The 22,554-nt window shown below is 39.3% G+C and overlaps 1 protein-coding gene across 15 annotated transcripts in view; it reads right to left on the minus strand.

Moving 5' to 3' along the window:
* polybromo (protein) overlaps positions 1 to 21,868 on the minus strand; it is an 86,496-nt gene extending 64,628 nt beyond the window's left edge. For 13 of the 15 annotated variants that reach the window (XM_076184411.1, XM_076184413.1, XM_076184410.1 and 10 more), the window contains exons 1-11: positions 21,628 to 21,868; positions 21,399 to 21,437; positions 15,429 to 15,530; positions 12,689 to 12,865; positions 11,276 to 11,529; positions 10,758 to 10,969; positions 10,455 to 10,573; positions 8,154 to 8,318; positions 6,760 to 6,969; positions 6,443 to 6,610; positions 5,835 to 6,059 (exon numbers count right to left, since the gene is read on the minus strand). In XM_076184411.1, coding sequence (XP_076040526.1) covers positions 5,835 to 6,059; positions 6,443 to 6,610; positions 6,760 to 6,969; positions 8,154 to 8,318; positions 10,455 to 10,573; positions 10,758 to 10,969; positions 11,276 to 11,529; positions 12,689 to 12,865; positions 15,429 to 15,530; positions 21,399 to 21,410 — 1,644 coding nt within the window. In that variant the 5' untranslated portion in view covers positions 21,411 to 21,437; positions 21,628 to 21,868. Of the gene's footprint in view, positions 1 to 5,834; positions 6,060 to 6,442; positions 6,611 to 6,759; positions 6,970 to 8,153; positions 8,319 to 10,454; positions 10,574 to 10,757; positions 10,970 to 11,275; positions 11,530 to 12,688; positions 12,866 to 13,852; positions 13,985 to 14,900; positions 15,150 to 15,428; positions 15,531 to 21,398; positions 21,438 to 21,627 lie in introns of all 15 variants that reach the window. The other 2 variants (XM_076184416.1, XM_076184408.1) reach the window with 2 other exon arrangements.
* Positions 21,869 to 22,554: the final 686 nt, after the last annotated feature.

Raw genomic sequence — 22,554 nt, forward strand, 5'->3', positions numbered from 1 at the left:
AGAGGGACCAGAGAAAGAAGAAGTCAATGAAACTGTAGAGTAGGTTTAAGAGGATAGCAATAATACTAAAGCATCTCAGCATTCACTAATGATGAGAGATTTTAACATAGATAAATGATGTGTAGCTCTCATCTATCAGGGCACTCAAATAGTCCCTAAAATGTGCAGTGTATTTCACCATTTCATTTCATTTCATTTCATCCAGGAGGTGCCAAGATAAGAGGGAGGGAGGAGGGTGGAAGGGAGTGGAATATATAGGAAATGGGATGGGTGGGAGTGGTTTCTATGCCTTTTTCTTTCTGGCTACCCCCTGTGTAGGGGTAAAAAGCCTTTGGAATATATATGTATGTATGTATTTCACTGTGCAGTAAATACAGACTAGTGGCAAAGTATGACAAGAGAAACATACATACATACATATACCAAGGCTTTTTCCTCCTTTCAAGGGAGGTAGCCAAAAAGGAAAAGGCATAAAATCATTCCCACCCATTCCATCCCTGAAAACACTCCACATCCCTCCACCCTCCCTCTTATCTCAGCACCTCCTGGACGACGGGTCATCCCTGCACCCTGTCCACTGCCCTGGGTCAGAAGCAGTGTCGCAAGACACAGCACATACACAGCAAGGCCGCTTCATTAAATCGGCGACCCCCCCTCTCCGTCCCCCCATTGCATAACAGGAGAGGACGGGGAGAAATCCCTTTGGGCTGCGTCAACTTTTGCTCACACATACTACCTCACCCACCATCCCACCTCATGCAATCACAACATCATCCATATACAACCATTCTCCATTCACCCGTCTTCTGTCCTCTCCCGTCCTTCCTCAACAGACATTCCCCTCTTCCCCAAAGCCCCCTTCACCCCATCCAAGGACGTCCCCTCATGTTCACTCCTTCCACATCTGCCTTCCATACCTCTTTTACTAGTCTTTCTTCACTCATTCTTTCCATGTGTCCAAACCATCCTAATATTCTTTCATCAACCCTATTTCCCAGCTCCTTTTCCACCCCTGTTCTCCTCCTCACCTCCTCATTTCTCACTCTAACTAGCCTAGTAACCCCCATCATACTTCTCACACACCTCATCTCAAACACATTCAAACTCCTTCTCTCTTCTTCTCTTATGTTCCATGTTTCTGCCCCATACAGTGCTGTTGGCACAATCACTCCTTCATACAGTCTCCTCTTAGCATCCATTCCCAAATGTCTATTCCTCATTACACTCTTTAATCCACCAAGGCATTTACTCGCTTCTCTCAATCTATATTCTACCTCCACCTCCACTCCACTTTTTCCTGCCACATTTGCACCCAAGTATCTAAAACTATCCACTTCCTCCCGTCGCTCTCCCTTAATGCTCACTTCCAGTCTACTGCCATTTTCACCCCTTGTCCATTTCATCACCTTACTTTTACCCACATTTATCTTTAGCTTTCTTCTAGCACATACTCTCCCAAACTCTGTCACCAACTTCCTCAATCCCTCCTCCGATCCTGCCACAAGCGCAGTGTCGTCCGCAAACAACAGCTGGCTCACCTCCCACTTTTCTCCATTTTCTTTAACCATCTCCAATCCCTGACCCACTACCCTTGCATTTACCTCTCGCACCACCCCATCCATGTATAAGTTGAACAGCCAGGGCGACATAACGCATCCTTGACGAAGTCCCACCTTTACCTCGAACCACTCACTCTCTCCATTTCCAATCCTGACACAAGCTCTACTACTCTCATAAAAACTCTTGACAGCTCCCAGAAGCTTTCCTCCTATCCTGTATATCTGCATAACCTCCCACAGTGCCTTTCTGTCTACCCTATCATAAGCCTTTTCCAGATCCATAAAAGCCCAAAAAACATCCTTCCCCTTTCCTATAGCTTTCTAACATATCTGTCTTACCACAAAGATCTGATCTACACAACCTTTACCTATCCTAAATCCACACTGTTCCTCATCAATTACTCCTTCTGTTCCTCTCCTAATCCTCTCAATCAAAATCCTCCCATAAGCCTTCCCAACTACACTTAACAAGCTAATCCCTCTTGACAGGATATATGTATATATATATATACATATATACATATATATATAGACGCTCCTCAACTTACGTTTTAGTTATGTTCCGAATGGCCGAAAGTAAGTTGAAAATGAATGTAAGTTGTTACTGTAACATACATCCGTAAATTCTATTACCGTATCTTATAAAACACCCCTAAATCATTAATTATACACATAACATTGTAAAATGATAACATTAATTTCAAATAAATTAAATTCAAGCAACATAAATTGAGATGGTGGAGGAGGAGGGGGAGGGGGAGGGGGAGGGGGAGGATGAGGCAAGGCACGTTCAGTCTGTCGTTTGTGCCATATAAACAATGGATGCAGCGTCATGCGTAAGTATCGTTTGAACTACGGAGAGCGCGCTAAATTAAAAAATTCACTAAAATTTTTTTTTTTTACAGTCAGTTCAAACGTAAAATCGAAAAAACGTAAAACGAATGAACGTAAGTAGAGGAGCGTCTGTATATATATACATACATACAGATACCAAGGCTTTTTCCCCCTTACAAGGTAGGTAGCCAAAAAGGGAAAGGCATAAAATCATTTCCACCCATTTCATCCCTGAATACACTCAACATCCCTCCACCCTCCCTCCTATCTGAGCACCTCCTGGATGACGGGTCAGAAGCAGTGTCGCAAGACACAGCACATCCACAGCAAGGCCGCTTCATTAAATCGGCGACCCCCCTCTCCGTCCCCCCATTGTATAAAAGGAGAGGACGGGGAGAAATCCCTTCAGGCTGTGTCAAATTTTGCTCACACATACTACCTCACCCCCATCCCCGCCCATTCCACCTCATGCAATCACATCATCATCCATATACAACCATTCTCCATTCACCCCTGTTTTCTGTCCTCTCCCGTCCTTCCTCAACAGACATTCCCCTCTTCCCCAAAGCCCCCTTCACCCCATCCATCCACCTCATCCTAGGACATCCCCTCATGTTCACTCCCTCCACATCTGCCTTCCATACCTCTTTTACTAGTCTTTCTTCACTCATTCTTTCCATGTGTCCAAACCATCCTAATATTCTTTCATCAATCCTATCTCCCAGCTCCTTTTCCACCCCTGTTCTCCTCCTCACCTCCTCATTTCTCACTCTATCTAGCCTAGTAACCCCAATCATACTTCTCACACACCTCATCTCAAACACATTCAAACTCCTTCTCTTATGTTCCATGTTTCTGCCCCATACAGTGCTGTTGGCACAATCACTCCTTCATGCAGTCTCCTCTTAGCATCCATTCCCAAATGTCTATTCCTCATTACACTCTTTAATCCACCAAGGCATTTACCCGCTTCTCTTAATCTACATTCTACCTCCACCTCCACTCCACCTTTTCCTGCCACATTTGCACCCAAGTATCTAAAACTATCCACTTCCTCCAGTCGCTCTCACTTAATGCTCACTTCCAGTCTACTGCCACTTTCACCCCTTGTACATCTCATCACCTTACTTTTACCCACATTTATCTTTAGCTTTCTTCTATCACATACTCTCCCAAACTCTGTCACCAACTTTCTCAATCCCTCTTCCGATCCTGCCACAAGCGCAGTGTCATCCGCAAACAACAGCTGGCTCACCTCCCACTTTTCTCCATTTTCTTTAACCATCTCCAATCCCTTGCCCACTACCCCTGCATTTACCTCTCGCACCACCCCATCCATGTATATATATATACATATGCACACACACATATATACATATACCAAAGGGTTTTCCCCCCTTACAAGGGAGGTAGCCAAAAAGAAAAAGGCATAAAAACCATTCCCACACATTCCATCCCTAAATACACTCCACTCCCCTTCATCCTCTACCCTCCCTCTTATCTTGGCACCTCCTGGATGACGGGTCATCCCTGCATCTTGTCCACTGCCCTGGGTCAGAGGCAGTGTCGTAAGACACAGCACATCCACAGCAAGGCCGCTTCATTAAATTGGACATCCTTAACTCTTCCTATTATACTCCTATCCACCACTACATAGTCCATTAATGCCCCATCTACCACCCTTTCATCCACCACCCTCTCCCATGTGTATTTATGCTTGACTTTTTTCTGAAACACTGTATTTGCTATCATCAACTCTCTTTCTAGACACATCACCGTCAACTCTCCACTACAATTCTTTCCTGGAACTCCGCATTTCCCAACCACTCCATCAATTGGTTCATTTACTACCCTAGCATTAAGGTCTCCCAATACTACTACATTGATGTTTCTCCCTAATCCCTCTGTGCACTCATTTAAATCTATCCAAAAAGCCTATCTTTCTTCTACACTCTTCTCACTACCAGGCCCATATGCACTTAGAAAAACCTACATCTCCTTTCCCAGTTTCACCTTCATCCACATTATCCTTGAGAAAACCTCCTTCCACTCCACTACATGTTTATCTATCTCTTCACTTACTAGTATAGCCACCCCTTCTCTTAACCTCTTCACTCCGGGGCACATCGCACGTCTGGCAGCATTAGCTGCCCGACGTGCGATGTTGCGTCATAATAATCGCATGATAAAAAATAAAGTCAGTGCTCAATTGTTCGTTCTCTTTCACCCGTGTATTTTGATAACCATAGAAAATTGATGAAGCCAGTTTAGAGAGAATGGAAATTACATAGGTACGACTACAATAAATATTATCAAGATGGCGACGTCGGCATCATCGAGTACCCACTTGCTCCTCATGCTGCCTACGTAGGCGTCACCATATGGAAGTGGTTAAAGGAGTGAGGCTGGGAGTAGATAGCTTAAGGTATTTGGAATTGAATGTGGAAGAAAAGGGAGGAGTGGTGGAGATAAACTGTAGAGTGAGAGAAGCAAACAAGTGACTTAGAGGATTAAAAAGTGTAATGAGAAATAGGCATATGGGAATGGATGCAAGGAGGAGATATATGAAGGGGTGATTGTACCAACAGCACTGTATGGGGCACAGAATTGGAATTTAAGAGAGGCTGAGAGGAAATGTTTAAATGTGTTTGAATGAAATGTTTGAGAAGTAAGGGACAGATTACAAGGTTGGATAGAGTGAGAAATGAGGTGAGGAGGTGAGTAGGGGTGGGAAAGATGGGAGACAGGGTTGATGAAAGATTACTGGGTTGGTTTGGATATATGGAAAAAAAATGACTAATGAAAGATTAGTAAAAGAGGTGTGGAAGGCAGAGATGGAGGGAGTTAACTTGAGGGGATGACTGAGGAAGATATGGATGGGGTGAACGGGACCTTGAGCAAGAAAGGAAAGCAGAAGATAGGGATGAGTTGAGTTGCTGTGTATAGATGATACTGTTATGCAAGGGAGGGGCAGGGGATGGGGTGCTTATGTGTAGATGATATTTTGGTGCAGCCCAATGGGATTTCTCCCGGTCTTCCCTTTTTCTGCATTGAGGGGACAGAATGGGGGTGATGATTATATGAAGAGCCTTTGCTGTGGATGTACTGTGTCTTCCTACACTACTTCTAACCCAGAGCAGTGGGCAGAATACAGGGATGACCAGTCATCCACGAAGAGCTAAGATGAGAGGGAGGAAGGGGTGGTGGAGGGGAGTGGAATGGGTAGGAGTAGTTACGTGCCTTTGACTTAGCTACCTCCTTTGTAAGGGGGTAAAAGCTCTTAGTATAAGATCAATACACATGGGTAGAGGGAGGGTTACATGCCTTGACTCAGCCACCATTTGGTATGTGTACATATAAACTGTGGTAATATGGTGCATAATTCTAAACCAAACATCTGTTACACAACATCATAGATACATTGTAAGTCTTTATACCTACCTCATAATAATCTGGATAGAGAGACTTTGAAGGTAGTTTCATGAAGACTTCAGAGAGCTGCCTTCCTTCAGAGTCTCTGTAGTCACGGACCGTGTTATAGAGAAGTTTGATATTCTTACTAGTGGACATGAGTTGGCTGTATTTTTTTGGCTTGCCTGGAATTGGCTTTCCACCTTTACCAGGGCTGTCCACCTGGTTTAGTTCACGAATCTTGTCAAACACCACCTAGGGATAACAGTCACATCTATCAGAACTTTCCGGAGATGTCAGTAGTGACACACTTTGGTGAAAAAAAATGTATATAAATGAAGTACCATTGAATATAATTAGAGGTTACCTTAGGCTAGACCAAAACTTAAAGAAGAAACTAAGGCACCCAACAGATCATTTCCAATATCAATTTAAACAAGCTCCTTCGATATTGTTCTTTTCAGAAATAAAAGTCACACGAGAACCACGCTGCAAATAACAAAAGGCAAGAAAAACTAGATAATGACTAAGTTAGGGCATGCCTCGTCTGAAAACAACCCAATTCACCGTTGCAAGCAGCTCTAGTGATAGCTTGGCAAACACTGCTACAGGAAAATCTAGATCTAAGCATCTCTTACCCTCTCTAAGGTCTTAGCATCTTCAAAGATGGCAGAGCCCTCCTCATTGTACACCCTACAGTTGTTGAACATGAGCCGAATATCAGCCACCAATTCCTCCTCATTGGCATATTTGTCCCCTTTGATCTTGGACTCTATACTCTCCATGTCCACGGGATGGGTGATAATCTAAACAAGGGGAGCAAAGCAATCACAATCCTCAGTCTTCATCACTTGGCAGCCTTGGCCAATTTGGACGATGTTTCGTATCAATTATTCAGAACCAACTTCAGCTTATATTACTGATGTATAACTATAAATCTTCTTTGAAGACTTACGTCATAATAATCAGGATAATCCTTAGCAGAAGGCTTTTCAATGAAAGGAATAATAGGTTGGCGACCATCTTCTGTCATATAGTCCATAAGGGTCTTGAATAGGATTTTGGCACGACGACGGAAAGTGAGCGGACGGTGGACTTTGCCAAATTTGCGCCGCAACTGTCCACTCTGACTGTCGTCCAACTCATCACACTCACTGTCCGACTCCTACAGGGGATAGATGGGGTCAACATCTCTACACACTATATCCTAGCCACAGACTCAAGGCACGTGCACAGCATGCTCCAATGTTAGTAATTTGCACAAAGCCTTGCATGTTAGTCCCACACTTGCAGTCACGGATTAGTTAGTTCACATTCACAAGCTACCGTCCCTCGATAATTCCTGGGTCCGGCTATCATGGATGGCGGAAGCACCAATTACTCGGCTCTAGCGATGCACAGCAAGAGGAAGTACTGTATGAATGATGTCATTGACATGAAGAAGCCATTTTCAACCATCAAGGAACAACTGGTTACACATGGTATTTGTGCTACCTTTGCCCCTACATAAACCTTCTCCACATGTCACGCAGCTCATCTTGCTCCTCATTGGACCCATAAGTTATCGAGGGCTTACTGCTTATCAGTGCCATTCTTAGTCACTACATAGCTTCAGATTAATACAAATTGCCACTATCATGTCATGAGCTTTGAAATTAATTCCCAATGCAGTTTCAATTTCTTTTTTTTTTTTCTATTGACTGCCTTAGTTGCAAAGGATGAGCTTTGCATTCCTATAGCCTTACATAGTATGCAAGAAACGAGGACATAAGCAGAAGAATGTTAAGCCAGAGGAAATGGTAGGATGCTTGTTATGTAGAATGCGACAATACCACAAGCTTCATGGTCAAATTTCTTTGCACATAGCAGTCCATTTGTTCATAACATATCCAGGTGCTTCCCAGGACATTTCAACCAAATTGTCCTTGACACTTATCAAGCTTAGTTTCTACCATTACTACCAATTGAAAGGACTCCCAGAAACATTGTTAACTTGTACAATCATGGGTGAAGTTACAAAGGATATTATCCACCAAGCAACCTTGAATATATGACAGGGTCACTTACTGAAGACAAAAAATATATGATTTTTCTTAATCTAATGCACTACACACAAATATACACTAATTCATCTACACCAGGCACACTGGAGATCAATTTAAGACAAAGCCAATGAATTATTTAAAAAATATAAGACAAAAATTGTCACTACAAAGAAAAATATAACAAGAATTTAAATCAGTCATAAATCTACTGTAACCCTAGTTAAAGAAATATATTGAGAAAAAAGAAATACAGAAATAAAAACACAAATATCACAAACACATCAAAAAACTGTTCCCGCTTTACCTCCTCTTCCAAATGAGCAAGCTCTTCTGCTTTGGTCTGCACAAACTTTTGGAGTTTTACAGCATCTCTGTAAATCCTCGAATCAGGTCGATTGTACTGCTGTGCATTATCAAACATCAAGTTGAAGTCCTCCACCATGTCAGAAATGTAGCGATAGTCCCCTTTCTGGAGGTAAAAAATATCATCATATATAAAACGCCCTTTCCCCCTTACATGCACAATACACAATCAACTTCAAATCACATATTCTATATATATATGAATCAATCAATATGTTGTTCCAGTGCTCTCTTGTGAAAGACCCATAATCCCCCCAAGAAGCTTGCCACAATCATCAGTCCCATCCTTAAGTCAATCAGCAAGATTCTGTGGAGCTGCCTGGCATTAGTGTGAGACAGTGTAGTATAATGTACTCTGTCTTCTAGTGTGGTGAATGCAACTAGTGTCTGTTGCCTAGTCAATTATGTATTGGTAATGTTTTAGTGCTGGATGGTGACTTGAATGTAGATATTCCAGTGTAATTCCTGTTTAACTTTGTGAGTGGTTTCCCTCCTGGTTTAATTTTTGTGCAAGTGCGGTGAATTACGGGTTCTGATGGTCAACTCAGAAGTATTTTTTGCATCCAGTCTCTTGCATTCACCTCTCTTATCACTCCATCTATCTGCACAATAAACAAAAAAGGAGATCTCACACAATCCTGACATAGCCCCATATCCACTTCAGACATTTAGTGTCAACAAGTTATGCCTTCCAGAGGTAAAAATTAATTGGAGGCCCAGAGGATCCCTACGGCAGTGCCCATAAAGAGGATTCAACAACCCAATGTCTAGAGCAGCTCACAAAGCACCTTCCTCTACCTGGAGGTGCAGCCCCAAGGGGCCAGTACCTAGTTTCTGGAGCAACCCTCTGCTCTCAAGACTTCAACTATACCATACATTATATCATTTCTTTTCTGTTAACCACTTCAGTACGGGACTTAAATCTCGCGGGCAGCAGCCAATGCCAGCCGTATGACGTCACGTAATAATATTCTTATCATAAAATATAGTCGCCGCTTATATCGATTGTTCTCTCTTTCACCTGCGAATTTTGAAAACCACAGAGAATGGGATTCAGGGCGCATTTGGGAGAATGTAAAAACACAGGGGCGACTACAATAAATATAATCAAGACGCCGATATGGCAGCGTCGCGAATCCACTTGCTCCTCATGACGCCTACGTGTGCGGCACCGTATGGAAGGGGTTAAGGAGAGCTGCATAACAGCATATGCCTTCCCATAGCTATAACAAAATATCTTCAGTGACACAAGATATGAACCAATGGCCATGATCACTATCTTCAGGGTTGTAGTTCTCCTGCACGAGAGAAATCAGGGGAATAGATCATTCCCTTTATTCCAACCCTTACAAATGTCTAACTACTAATGTAAATTTTTTTGACCTCCTTCAAACTTTCCTCTATTCCATATTATCTGTAACATGCTCCACAGCTTCTCTAACAACCCTGTCTCAAAGTCCATGAATTTCCAAGACACCTGTGAAAGAGGGGAATGTCTGTTGAGGGAGGAAGGGAGATGACAAAAGATAGGGGTGAGTGGAGAATGGTTGTGTATGGATGATGATGTATGCAGGGGAGTGGGTGGGGGATGGGGGGGAGTATGTTTAATGATACTTTGATGCAGCTTGAAGGGATTTCTCACCATCTTCTCTTTTTCTGCATGAGAGAACAGAAAGGGGGACCACTGATTACATGAAGTGGCCTTGCAGTGGATGTGATGGGTCTTGCTGCATTGCTTCTGACCCAGGGCAGTGGGCGAGATGCAGGGATGACCCATCATCCAGGAGGAACATAGAAAAGAGGGAGGGAGGGAGGGATGGTGAATGGGAGAGGAGTATGTGAAGATGAAATGAGTGGGAGTGGATTTATGCCTTTAACTTTGGCTACCTCCCTTGTAAGGGGGAAAAAGCCATTGGTATATGTATATATGAATCAGTCCTATTTCAAAATATATCTCAAGCATTTTCCATCCAAACACACCATACTTCTCTATTACTCCATCCACTGGCTCTCTCATTCTTGCAGTTCCTATACTGCATGTTTTATAGCCAAGTCACTTAGGATCCTTTAATGAATTAAGAATAATCTCCACTCAAAATGTTAATCACTTTTACCTTCTATCCCTCCATTCTGCTTCCTACCCTAAACTTCTTTGTCACCTCTTCAGTGCAGTATTATCAAGGATAGAAACACTGGAAAATGCTGACAAAAATACTAAAATATAACAGTGCCTATGACCTACCACAATTTTCTTCCGAATCTGGGACAGAGAAATGGGGTTCTTGATTTCAATGTAGTAGTCAGCATGCCATCTCCGATTGGGTAGTCTTCTGAATGGTTCAATTAACTGGTAGTTGTGATCTGTGAATTACAACAATTAGGAAAATGAAAATGAGCAAAAGAGGGAGAGAATCTGGCAAATCTAGTATTCAAATTTATTTGTGAAACCTTTGTCTTTAACATATAAGCAGTCTAACTCAATACAACTGATCAACTTGAATATAATATTTGCACTTCAGTTCTACAATGAAAAAGTGCAACTAACCTGTAGGAGATGTAAGACTTTTGACTGCCTGGAACAGCTGCCACTGTGGGTTATCCATATCAACCTCATCATCACTGTCTTCTTCGTCATGTGCACCTGTGCCAACTGCCATCATCTCCCCTCCTTCCTCTTCAGGCAGTGGAAGCTCCATCCCATCCTCCAATTCACACATTAGCTCAGACCACAACTTGTTCCCTGCACATCTTTTGCTCCTTAAAATGGAAAAGGATAGTAACAGTTATGACTAAACTAAGAGCTCACCAAAGAAGGATGAGTTTCAAGGTTCTGCACTATGTAAGCAGGATCAAATACAATCTTCAAGTTACAATTTATTGTAATCCAAGACAAAGAATTACATCCTGTAAATCTTGTTGATAACCAAGGCCCTTTCCCCCTTGAAAAGAGAGAGGCCAAGTCAATTAGATGCCTTAATATTCTAAAAAATCAAGACCCATCAGAACAAAGCATATATAAATATATAGTACATACACACTCACACACACAAATGGGTTACATACCTGAGTCTCACACTTGAATTGGCATTCAAGACCTGTAGTAGGTCAGCCTTCCTGAGTTGTACTAATTTCTTGAGAGTGCGTGCATCTTTAAAGATGCGTGAACCTGGTTCATTAAATTGACATGCATTGTTGAAAACAAGATTGAAGTCTTTCTCAATGTCATCCAACGAAGAGTAATTCTTAGCCTGGATGCGTTGAGCAATGAGCTTCAGGTCAATTGGGGTTTCTATCACTTCATAGTAGTCTGGATATTTCTGTGTCGCAACATTGGAGATATGAATATGTCTGTTAGTATGCTAAAAAAAAATTAGTGCTGAATACCATCATTTTATATTAATCTCCCACCTCTCTTAGTCCTTTCAACAACCCATCCATTTAAGGTAAAAATATATGTACACACACAAAATTCCCCTTTCCTTTTACATGGGGTTTATCTGAATCAAAATAACACCCACCCACTTTATACATATGAAAACCCTCTCATCCCAGTAACTCATGGATATGCAGCACAACCATAGCAGGAACCAATGGCTGAAGCTCTTTTACCCTGACTACTTCAACATACATGGAAGGAGATGAGGCACCTATGCCAAGAAAGAAATAAAGTAATTGGGGAAGGAGTCTGCACTGTATTAGTATGGGATAGTTTCAATGTCACTGGCTTATAGTAAATGGTATGAGGGGAGCTCTGTAGCGACTTAAAAATGCCCTTTTGTAGTTCCCCTGTTCTGTAAATACTTTCTTATATTGGAATTATATTGGATGTGTAATACTTGAATAATGTTTTGATTAAATGATTAATTAAATGACACCATTTGTAGTAGATAAAAATTGCATAAAAAAAAAGAGAGAGAGAGAGAGAGAGCTTAATCTATTGAGTAAGAAAGTTCATTACAGTACCTGGTGAGCCAAAATGGACAAGCTCACCAGAACAACTTTTTTTTCCAAACCAGGACTAAATATCAGGGAAACTCCTGTTTCTTGCCCAACAATTTGTCATAACACGACATCTCTTCCTGGTTGCCAACTCTCCTTGGGTGAAATGTAGGAAGTACAGTTGAAGTTGATAGAAAGAGGCTGTTGACAAGTTTTGAAGACAATTCTCCCTGATGTCCGCTGCAAGACTCTCTCTCCAGTACCCATTGTTGGTTCCAAAATATAAGAGCTTTTCTTTGTCCAAGCCATCTTCAAAACTTCCTCATTTTCCATGTCCTTTCATTTTACACCACACAATTTACGACAAAGGTTAAGAGAGGCTCATTATTTTTTTAATTTTAGTTCATTTCCCAGTTAGAAATTGTAATGGAATGAATTCTTCTATTCTACCAAGGTCTAATTACAATGCAAAATTGTCTATATAATCAAAATTGCCTTTGAAGGATAACACATTTCTAAAAAAAAGTTATAGCTTACTTCTCTTGAAGGCAAGAATCTGAAGTCATAAGAATATAGCCTCCCATCTGGATCCATAGCTGTCATTACTGCTCCATACAGTTCCTCTACAGCATTTTCAACTGTCATAGGATTCCCATCCTTTTCAATGACCATGGGGGCAGACATGGCAATAGCTGACCTTGGTGGCCGTCCTCGCTATATTACAAGAGAAAAAATCAAACACTAACAGCATGGAAACACCTCATAGAGATTATATAGTCATAATAAAACATTCAATTATCACACAATGATAACCGATATAAGACAAATGAAAAGCGCCGATGTCCTCTGCAGTCCATACCTTGTCTAGCTGAAATGCAATAAAACGGAGGTCACAAGTGGTTCACTATGGGAAACCTTAAAACTAATTTTATCTAAATATCAAACAAATATATGCACATGTATTACTATAAAGCCTTATATACTATATCCTCCTCTCCCTTACATCCATTCAAAACATCCAATCTTTAATATTATCATTATTATTATTATTATTATTATTTTTTACACATTCTTCTTCACCTTAGTCACTCCAAGAACAACCACTCAAATTCAACCTTACAAGGTGGGACTAAAGAACTTTCAGGCCGGATTTTCTTGTCAGAAAAACAAAACAGTTGTAGATGTGATGCAATCCCGTTAGACATTGTACCACCTCATAATGGTCAACTGTTTGGCACCTATGGGATGACAAACTGTCGGATATCTCCAAGAGAACAATGTTCCTGAGTGCTTATCAATGCACCAGTCATGGGCCAAGATATGCCTTTCATGTTTTATCAGTCACCTTCTAAGAATATGGGATCTGGTCCCGTATATTGTTTCCACCATTGGTACATGAATGCCCTTAAAAACAAGGCAATTAAACTATGCCAATGGCTATTACCTATACAACAGCAACTTCAATGGAGGTCAAGCAAGAGGATTAATTGATGTGCTTCAAATATTACAAGACATCTAAGGAGACTACTAAGAAGGCGACAGCACTGGTAACTCTATGTGCCGTGTTTTTCTGACAAAAATTCAGCCCAAGAGCTTCCACGTCATACTACACATACTAAGCCTATCTCTTGCACAGATTCTGCCTTCTCATTCATTCCACCTACGCTAATCTCCTGAAAGCTCTCCGTTCCTCTCACTTACTCGTTTGCCATGCCTCTCTTCTTCCTCCTGCTGTTGCCTGTTCTTCTCCCTTGCTATTTCATCTGGTGCTCTGTCTTTAGCTTCTACAAATATTTCCCATAAATCACAAGCATCTTTATATTCATCAGTTGACTGTAAAAACAAAAGTACGGAAAATGATGACACTGTTCTGAGTATTTCTAAAGACGAGTGCTAATGCTCAATGTGGGACTTTGTTAAAAGATGGAAAGTAAATCATTACCGATATGATCGATTATGTTCAACTGATATAATTATAATGAAATTTTCAGTGTCATTAATATATTTGAATGAATGGAATTTTGCTTTTGTCTATATTTCGCCAATCAACATATCTAAATAAAACTATAAAAGTTCCTTGATATAGTGATATTTCAGTTCAATTTCTGAAACTCTTACCGATGTCAAAACAAATGCATATACTATAGTTTTTTTTTTAACTCTATAATGGTGATCTGACAAAAAAAAAACCTTAATTGCAACTTCTTTGGCTTCAATATGAAATGTATATACAATTTTGATCTTAGGATATATTTTTGCATGAATGTTGTAAATCTGAATTTTATGTAATTCTGAGCTCTCACTTCCCTGATGTTTTGTTAAAATACAAACAAAGGCATATATAATATGCACGATATAGTTTACTCTTATTTGTCAAATGCATTTCAACAACCATTAACTTTCAAATTAGTTTGCAAACCTTAAGTGATCTCAAAATTTCCATCTTTGTGTATACACATTAATATTGCATAAACACTTCCCACAGTGAACTATCTTTCTAAACTTCAATTGATGTATGTCCACTACAGTGACTCAAAAAATAGGCTCCTGCTGCCTAATAATTTCATGACATAAGAATGATATAAATTACTACAACCTCTTTACAGACAAAAAGCAGTGGTATTCATGTATATGAAAATTATACAACTGCACTGTAGAAATTAGATCCAAGTGATTTGGCATTTGAAGAAGCTACTGTAATGACGTGCACTTGAGATGAGGTTGCTGTGCTAAGGGCTTGGTAGAGTACCTTGGCGTAGTACAACTTGGCATTTTCCACCAAGATCTGGGCATCTTTACAGAATTCCTCCAGATCATTGTAAACATCAGTTTTTATCTTCTGCTGAATCTTGAGCATGTCTAACGGGTTCTTCACCACATCGTAATACTGAGGTTCAGTCTTCTTTTTTGGTACACGCAAGAAGGCCTCACACAAATAAGTGTCATCATCCTTTTTCTTATTACGCATGGCATCAAATATAAATTGAATAGTATCCACCTGTCGGACGACAAAAATATTCATTTACACATTCAGCTGTGATACACTCAGAGAACATCAGTCAACTACATATGTACATTTTTCAGGCATTCAATAAAATCACACATGATAAGCAAATGTACACACACAAAACTAAACTATTTTAACGAGAACTAGGAAACACAGGTGCAAGGGAGAGGAGGTAAACCACTCTTCCCATATGCACTTGTGCTTCCTCCTGTTTGTTCTAGGCATTCCAATAAAACACGGAAGAAAAAATGGGCATGTTCTTCCTCCTACCAGGGTCGTGTCATTTCGGCGGCGCTTCGGCCGCCCTTCTGGTAACGAGGTTTGACTGTCCTCATTCTCCGACACCCTCTTCCTCTTCGGCATTCCCGCGCTCTGCAACCAGTGAGACAATGGTCAAAGCACTACCAAGAGCATGACCATTCTGTACAGATATTCTGGATTCTTAATGCAGTACATAATACAAAAATCCTTCAAAACTACTTGTACAAATAAATAACAGGCTCTCAACCTTAGAAATTCATACAAAGGCCTAACTTCTACGAGGAAATTAAAAAATATAATAACCAATAAAAAGGAGAAGAAAAAAGTATATCAATTTTAATCCAAGAAAAATACACATATACATATGCACACATATATATAATCTTCTAAGTATCAACTGTGCAAATACAACCCAACATCTACCGCCACTCAAGCCTACCAAGAAAATATCAAGCACAACAATACAGAGAAACATCAATAGCAAAAGGTAGACACATATTTCCTCAATGCTATTACATTCTATAGTACAGGCAAATCTCATTTCTATTCATGCTCCCTGATGTCTTCATGTATGTAGAATTTTCATATAATGAATAGAAACAGCCCTGCAGTTATAAAACAACAATCCAACATCTCTCCAAAGATAAGTGGGAGGGCTCATGGACCATTCCCAGTCACTGCTGGGCTGCAGAATTCCAACAAATGAAACTTGAGGCAATAACTGTAAATCATCTTAAGACACCCTGAATAATGCATAAAGAATCAGAAGAGGCAAGTCAAAGTTAGTCAATTGTGATGTCAGTGCAAGTGCACCTGTTGTTTTTAAGTAGTTGTAATGTCAATGTGTCTGAATTCACTTGTCCTCACTGATGCAAATGAAATTTCCACTTAAAGCACCTGCCCCACCTCCCACCATAATAAAAAAGGTCATAAGGAGTCATTGTTCACCAAAACTTCCTTGGAATGGATTGCTGAACATTAATATGTATTCTTTTAGAAACAAATATTGTGATCCTTATCAGGTTTTGGTGCCAATTTGCCATTTAAGTAAAAACCACAATTATAGAATAATAATGCTCATGAGATTTACCTGTATATATACAATGGAATAATGAAAGGTTTAACACATCAAGATGCATACATGCAAATACTCAAGCATAAGAACACCAAATACATAAAGTGTATACCACAGGATGTGATTTGTCCAATTAGATTCAATTAAACATTTTTACTTGATAAGTCAGATTCCTAGCATTGAACTTCCTTTACAGAGTTCAACTCAAACACTACACTACACTTGCCCAATACCTTTAACCTCTTCAATACGAGTCAAATGTTCATGTGTACATCGTTGTCTGATGTACGAAAATGCATCAAAATACACGCATTACAAAATACGAGTATAAAGTTACTGCTGTTATACTTCTTTTTCATTTTGAATGAATATAAAATCAGAAAATGTGATCAAGCTCGTTCACAGAATATGGGTGGTCACTCAGCTACAACTACAAAATAAATATAATTAGGAAGCCGACGCCGTCATCCTTGTATACTTGTGGCTCATGATGCATACATAGATGTCATCATATTCAAGATTTTTTTTTCTGAGGTAACCTAACCTCTTTTCACTCTACAAAGTAGATGGCAGAAAGGGCACCATATGTGGCCTAGAGCATCACCAGAAAGAGGAATATTGTCATTTCTTGTCACACAAATGGCTGTCAATCTATGGAAAATCCGCTGAATGGATGTCAACAACTACTGCAACATTAAGTATTACAATTCATTAAAATTTCATGTATCAGAATGACACTAGGTCATCGATAAATTTTTAATAGTTTTCTTTATCTTTAAAATGCAAGACCAATGACAGGGTCTGCATGTGGTAGTCTTTCAAGATGGACAATAATGAATCACATCCTTGTTGCCCATTTTCAAAATCGAACAACAACCCTCTCATCTTCATTAGCTGGTACTTGGTCCCTGGACTGGGCCTAAGATATCTTCTTAACTAGATTTCCTCCACTTTTTCACACAAGGAGAAATGAGGTCCAGAGAATGTTCCCACCACCTACTTCAGTCAGCAGGTGTCATGTAAACAGTTTCCCACTATTAAAACTCGGCCAACATTTTCTATTTACAGAGAAATCTATGAGAGGGCTGGAGAATGACTGTCAATTACTATGGGACAGCAGGTTTCCAGTTAATGAGACTTGAGGCAAAGCTCTCAACCCCCAAACCATCTTGTGGTTAAACACAAGGGGCTACAGATAAGCCTAAAATTTCTCTCAATTAACTTTGACTGTATTTCCTCTACCTTTTCACATACAGACAGCTGACAACTGGTGATTGCTTTCCTCCTATAACGTAGAATGTTCAACACTAATAACAGACACAAATCTAACATTTCTCCTTAGAGAGATCAACAGGGGACCAATGACCAATGCTTGCTATTGTGGAGCTGTGGCTTTCCAGCCTGTGAAACTTAAGACAACAATAACCACTGTACTTAGCAGTGAAATCTAAAAGGGATTAGTGTTGGCACCAGGCATGTTCTTTGTGTACAAAAATGATGTGAACATGTTTGCCAATTATGTCAAATACAAACGAGTAGCCAAAACCAGTGAATGACCAATGGAAACAGTGAAGACAAACCTTGACATAGCATACAAATGAGAGTCAAACACGGCAAATGGAATCTAATATCAACAGTTGTATGCAGGATCGATGCACACTAGAGAAAGCCACAAAATATAGAAGTAGTTCACATACAAACTGGAATAACTACACACAATACTGCCTTGAGTTCATCTGACTGAAAACACCCACACCCACAGAAGCTGGCAGTGATCGCTGGGCCCTCCAATACATCTCTCTGGGATGACAACTTAGACTTATTATGACAAGTGGGACTGTCTATGTCTCTGGATGAAGAGGATAATAGTTCTCCTTGTGTATAAATGTTGAGGAAATAATGCGATATTGATAAAGAGAGACCTTGGGCCTAGTTCCAAAGACCAAAGGTCAGCCTCATGAAAAATCACTAAATTGGAGCGAAGAGGGTTTGAATGTGGGGAGCTAGGAGATTAATCTCTCTAATGGCTTTCTCATAAGACCATACAGGTACTCATAATTCATGGAAAAATTAAAGGTGAAAAGGTAAAGAGCCGAACCTGACAATCATCAACAACCCTGACTCAAGTGAATGCAGATATAACACAGAAAAACAATGGCACGTTAGTCATTCCCCTACTTGAATCTAAACATGACAAAAATTCTAACTGTACAATATATACTGTGGTCTTGAAATTTGACAGGGTTAGGGCAGTTTTTGAGGCAACAAAACATGAATCACCTCCACCTTAGCAGATAAAATGTCTGCTATGATGGCAATTCACATTTCAAAAAATTGCATTTCGACACCACGAAAACCACCCTAATTGTGTCGAATTTTGAGACCCCAAGAATATAACTGTTTGAAAAAGCTCCAGACATCACGAGAGGAATCCTGGGGCTAATAAAACTGACATTTGATAAACAAAAGAAAAAGCTCAAAATAATAATATTAAATGAAAGAGAAAAAAAGATACGGTCATGCTAATTACCATCCAGAGCTGTCTGGACAGCATCCAGACACTATATGTTACTGTCTAGATAGGGTCATACTTAAGACCAACAAGTAACTCAAAATGACTGACAAGCAGCATATAAATTATCATAATGCTACATCATATATGTAGAAATAAGTGGTATATATGTGTATATATATATATATATATATATATATAGATATATTATATATATATATATATATATATATATATATATATATATATATATATATAAATATAAAAAATCTGTTGGTAAGTCCTGTCCCAAGCCGCCGACTCTTATCAGTTGAATGACAAGTAACATGTTTGGACTGACAAGTGACTCAAAGTGTCTGACATTTCTTGTTTTTGTGTTGCTATATCATACATGTAGAAATCAATAAAGAAACAAGTTTTTCTCTCCAGACAAGTAAATCCTGTCCCAATTTAGCCTCTGGATGCTTTGGCCCAAGGCAGAAATCATTTTCACCACAAAAACAAGCATTAACTTGTATACTGCTTACAAGTCATTTTGAGTTACTTGTTGGTCCCTGTTGGTCTCCAGTATGACCCTATCTAGACGGTAACATAGGGTGTCTGGACAATGTCCTGATGGTATTGAACAGTATCCGGATGGCTCTGGACAGTACCAGACAGTAATTAGCATGACTCAAAAGATAATCAGCCTCTATGGGTATGGACCTCTCTCTCTCTCTCTCTCTCTATATATATATATACACACATATATATGAAAAAATCAAGTAACTAATATTCCAATATAAAATAAAAGTATAAAAAAAGGCAATACATTAAGCTCAATCCTGTAAAATTCACTTTGGCAAGTGCACACAGCATAAAAAGGGCACAAGCACATAAGCAGATGCAAGAATAGTAATAGCACTTTGTACATTTAGAGGATGCAACAAACCAATGGTTAGGCTCTTAAATTAATATGATGAACCCATACTGGGCAGAGACCATATTTTTTTTCTACCTGTCACCAAGCAATATCACTCAGCTAAAGCAACCCCTTCCTCCAGTGTTTAAGGTTCAGACTTTATCTGGCCATAGTGTAGAGTTATGTTGTTCTTTCCACTTTACAGTACTGCCATGTGATTTTGTTCAGTTGAAAGAAACCCTCTCTTCCCAACATTTATAGGTTATAAATGATACAACATAATTAAATATTCTTGCACAACTTCCATAGGTAGATGACAAATGACAGTAATTAATAAGAATTTGATGTTGCCTTTTAGATACAATTTGATGCCATGACAACTGAAGGAAAACAGAATAGAACATGTCCCATCTGCCAGCCTATCAACCAAAGAAGTTTTAATCATTTTTATCTCTATTTAGAGGTGCAGTCCCAAGGAGCTAGTACCTGGTCTCTGCCCAAAATACATTTACTTTCACAAAACCTCAACTTTGATCCATCCCAATTTCCAAACTTATTATTTTTTCCCCCGAATAGCTGTTTAAGACTTCCCCTATTCCACATAATTGTAACACACTCCACAATATTTCTGAAACATTATGACATAAATTTTTCTCCTTTCCAAAAACATAGCAATATCACTGTCACTATGCAAATGGTAACTGGTCGATCAGTATTACTGTCGGTATGACTCACTACATTCTGTAAAGCCCTGCCAACATTTGGCAATACCTATCCTTTTTAAACCCAACCAAAGATCTAAATAAATTTTGATATTAGCGATCTCAGTATTATAATTATCATCTTAATTTTCCCAAAATTAAAATAGCATGTCATGCTACTGTGAAAACTGTAGTTGCAATTAAGATATTGGAATGTCTGTAACAATGCACTGTGACTATCTAGACATTCTCATTCTGATTGTAATTTCCATTTTAAAAAGTAAAGTACATTTAGACATGACAAAAGCTACTTCACATGGAGCATATCTATATACTAAGTGTCTAGTACAATCACATTTTAATATGTTCTGCCTTACAGCCCCAACCATTCAAAAATATGTATGATTCAGTGTATTCACATTCTGATTATAAATACTAGCATTTCAGCATTTTGTAATAATGAAATATGTGCATCAGCCATAAGGACTTGTCCACATTACATCACAGATGCATCATTACCGTAACACAGAAGCGACCTAGAACATTCCCCATAACAAGGTCCATAGATACTAAGTAATTTGTGCCTTCTAATTCATGCATTACTAGCTAGCAGTGCATCAAATAATGCGCATAAGTGTTGCCAGAACCACCATTGGAATGGAAAACAAGACGTCTCCAGCTACGTTAACGAAAGTCACAGTACAAATCTAGAATACACATACAATGTAATTAAAAGGGGATGGCTAAGTATTCTAAATACTAACGAATAACTAAAGAGTACTTTGCTTACCTCGGCTGACATTTATGGATTAGTTCGACCACTTGCACACTGCAAACAAAGGCGTCAACATCAGATTCGCGGGGACGCTAACACTAAACCACTGTTTTACGCTGATATACGTCCTTTTTCATTAAACACGACTACATTAAATATTTCTAATAATACCATGAATTCTTTTTAGTATCGCAGGTATAAATATTCGTGTTAGAATTGCTGAAATACCAATTTATATTATTACCTTAACAATATTTGGCTTCACATCCAGCAACAACTTGTTCGCTGGTTCTTTTGATACAAACCCCAAATCAATAAAACGACTAAAAAATATTCTAAATAAATAAAACCCTTACGTGGTATAATACAGAATTTATAGAATATGTTGAGGGTGTAAAATAAGGGCATTAGGTAAAGTATATCTTCGTCAATATCGTTATTTGGCATTCATACCGCGCCGGTAGGATAGACGCCTAGAGAATACAACTTCACCACGCGGCGTATGAAGGTGACTAAGGTGATATTTAATTAAGTTTGAAATGCCCGCGCACACAAGAAAACATCGGGTTTTAATTATGTAAGTAATTCACAAGTATGAAATACTTGTCTGTGTATTTCAGGATATGCAATAAACATACATTGTGTTTATTCACTTCTGCATTTTGTTTTAGGCGTTACAAATAACGCTGATAGAGGGAAAATGACTATTTAAGGAGTGTTCTTTGGAGAATTGGAGGTTATTAACCCATTCGCATGATTCGTGTGGAGTTCACATCCAGATGAATCAAATTAGCTGTCATTAGCTGCAGTAGAAAATTTAAATTCCAAGGCAGACAGAAAATTATCGTTCAGGATAGGTGTACCCATTCACACTAGATATTTGATTTTAGCTAAAACAGAATATCCGAAATTCACCACGGGCTCAAATAGAAAAAGAAGCTCACTTTTGTGTAAACGATAGGTTCCTCTGATGATCGGTGAAGGGCATAGTCAATCAAACATCATTTCAATATCTGTATTTTATTCTTGCACTGTTTAGTTCTCAGACTTCATGCCAACCCAATGGTTTGATGAGCTTGGAGGTGGTTATCCCATTAATGTATCTAATAGTCAAGGAGGATTTCTGATCAGATTTACGTACATGATTCACTACATATATCCTTGTTCCGTA

This window comes from Oratosquilla oratoria, chromosome 4 (genome assembly GCF_046742065.1).
Source record: "Oratosquilla oratoria isolate Oo_2021 chromosome 4, ASM4674206v1, whole genome shotgun sequence".
In the NCBI taxonomy this organism is placed as follows: Eukaryota; Metazoa; Arthropoda; class Malacostraca; order Stomatopoda; family Squillidae; genus Oratosquilla; species Oratosquilla oratoria.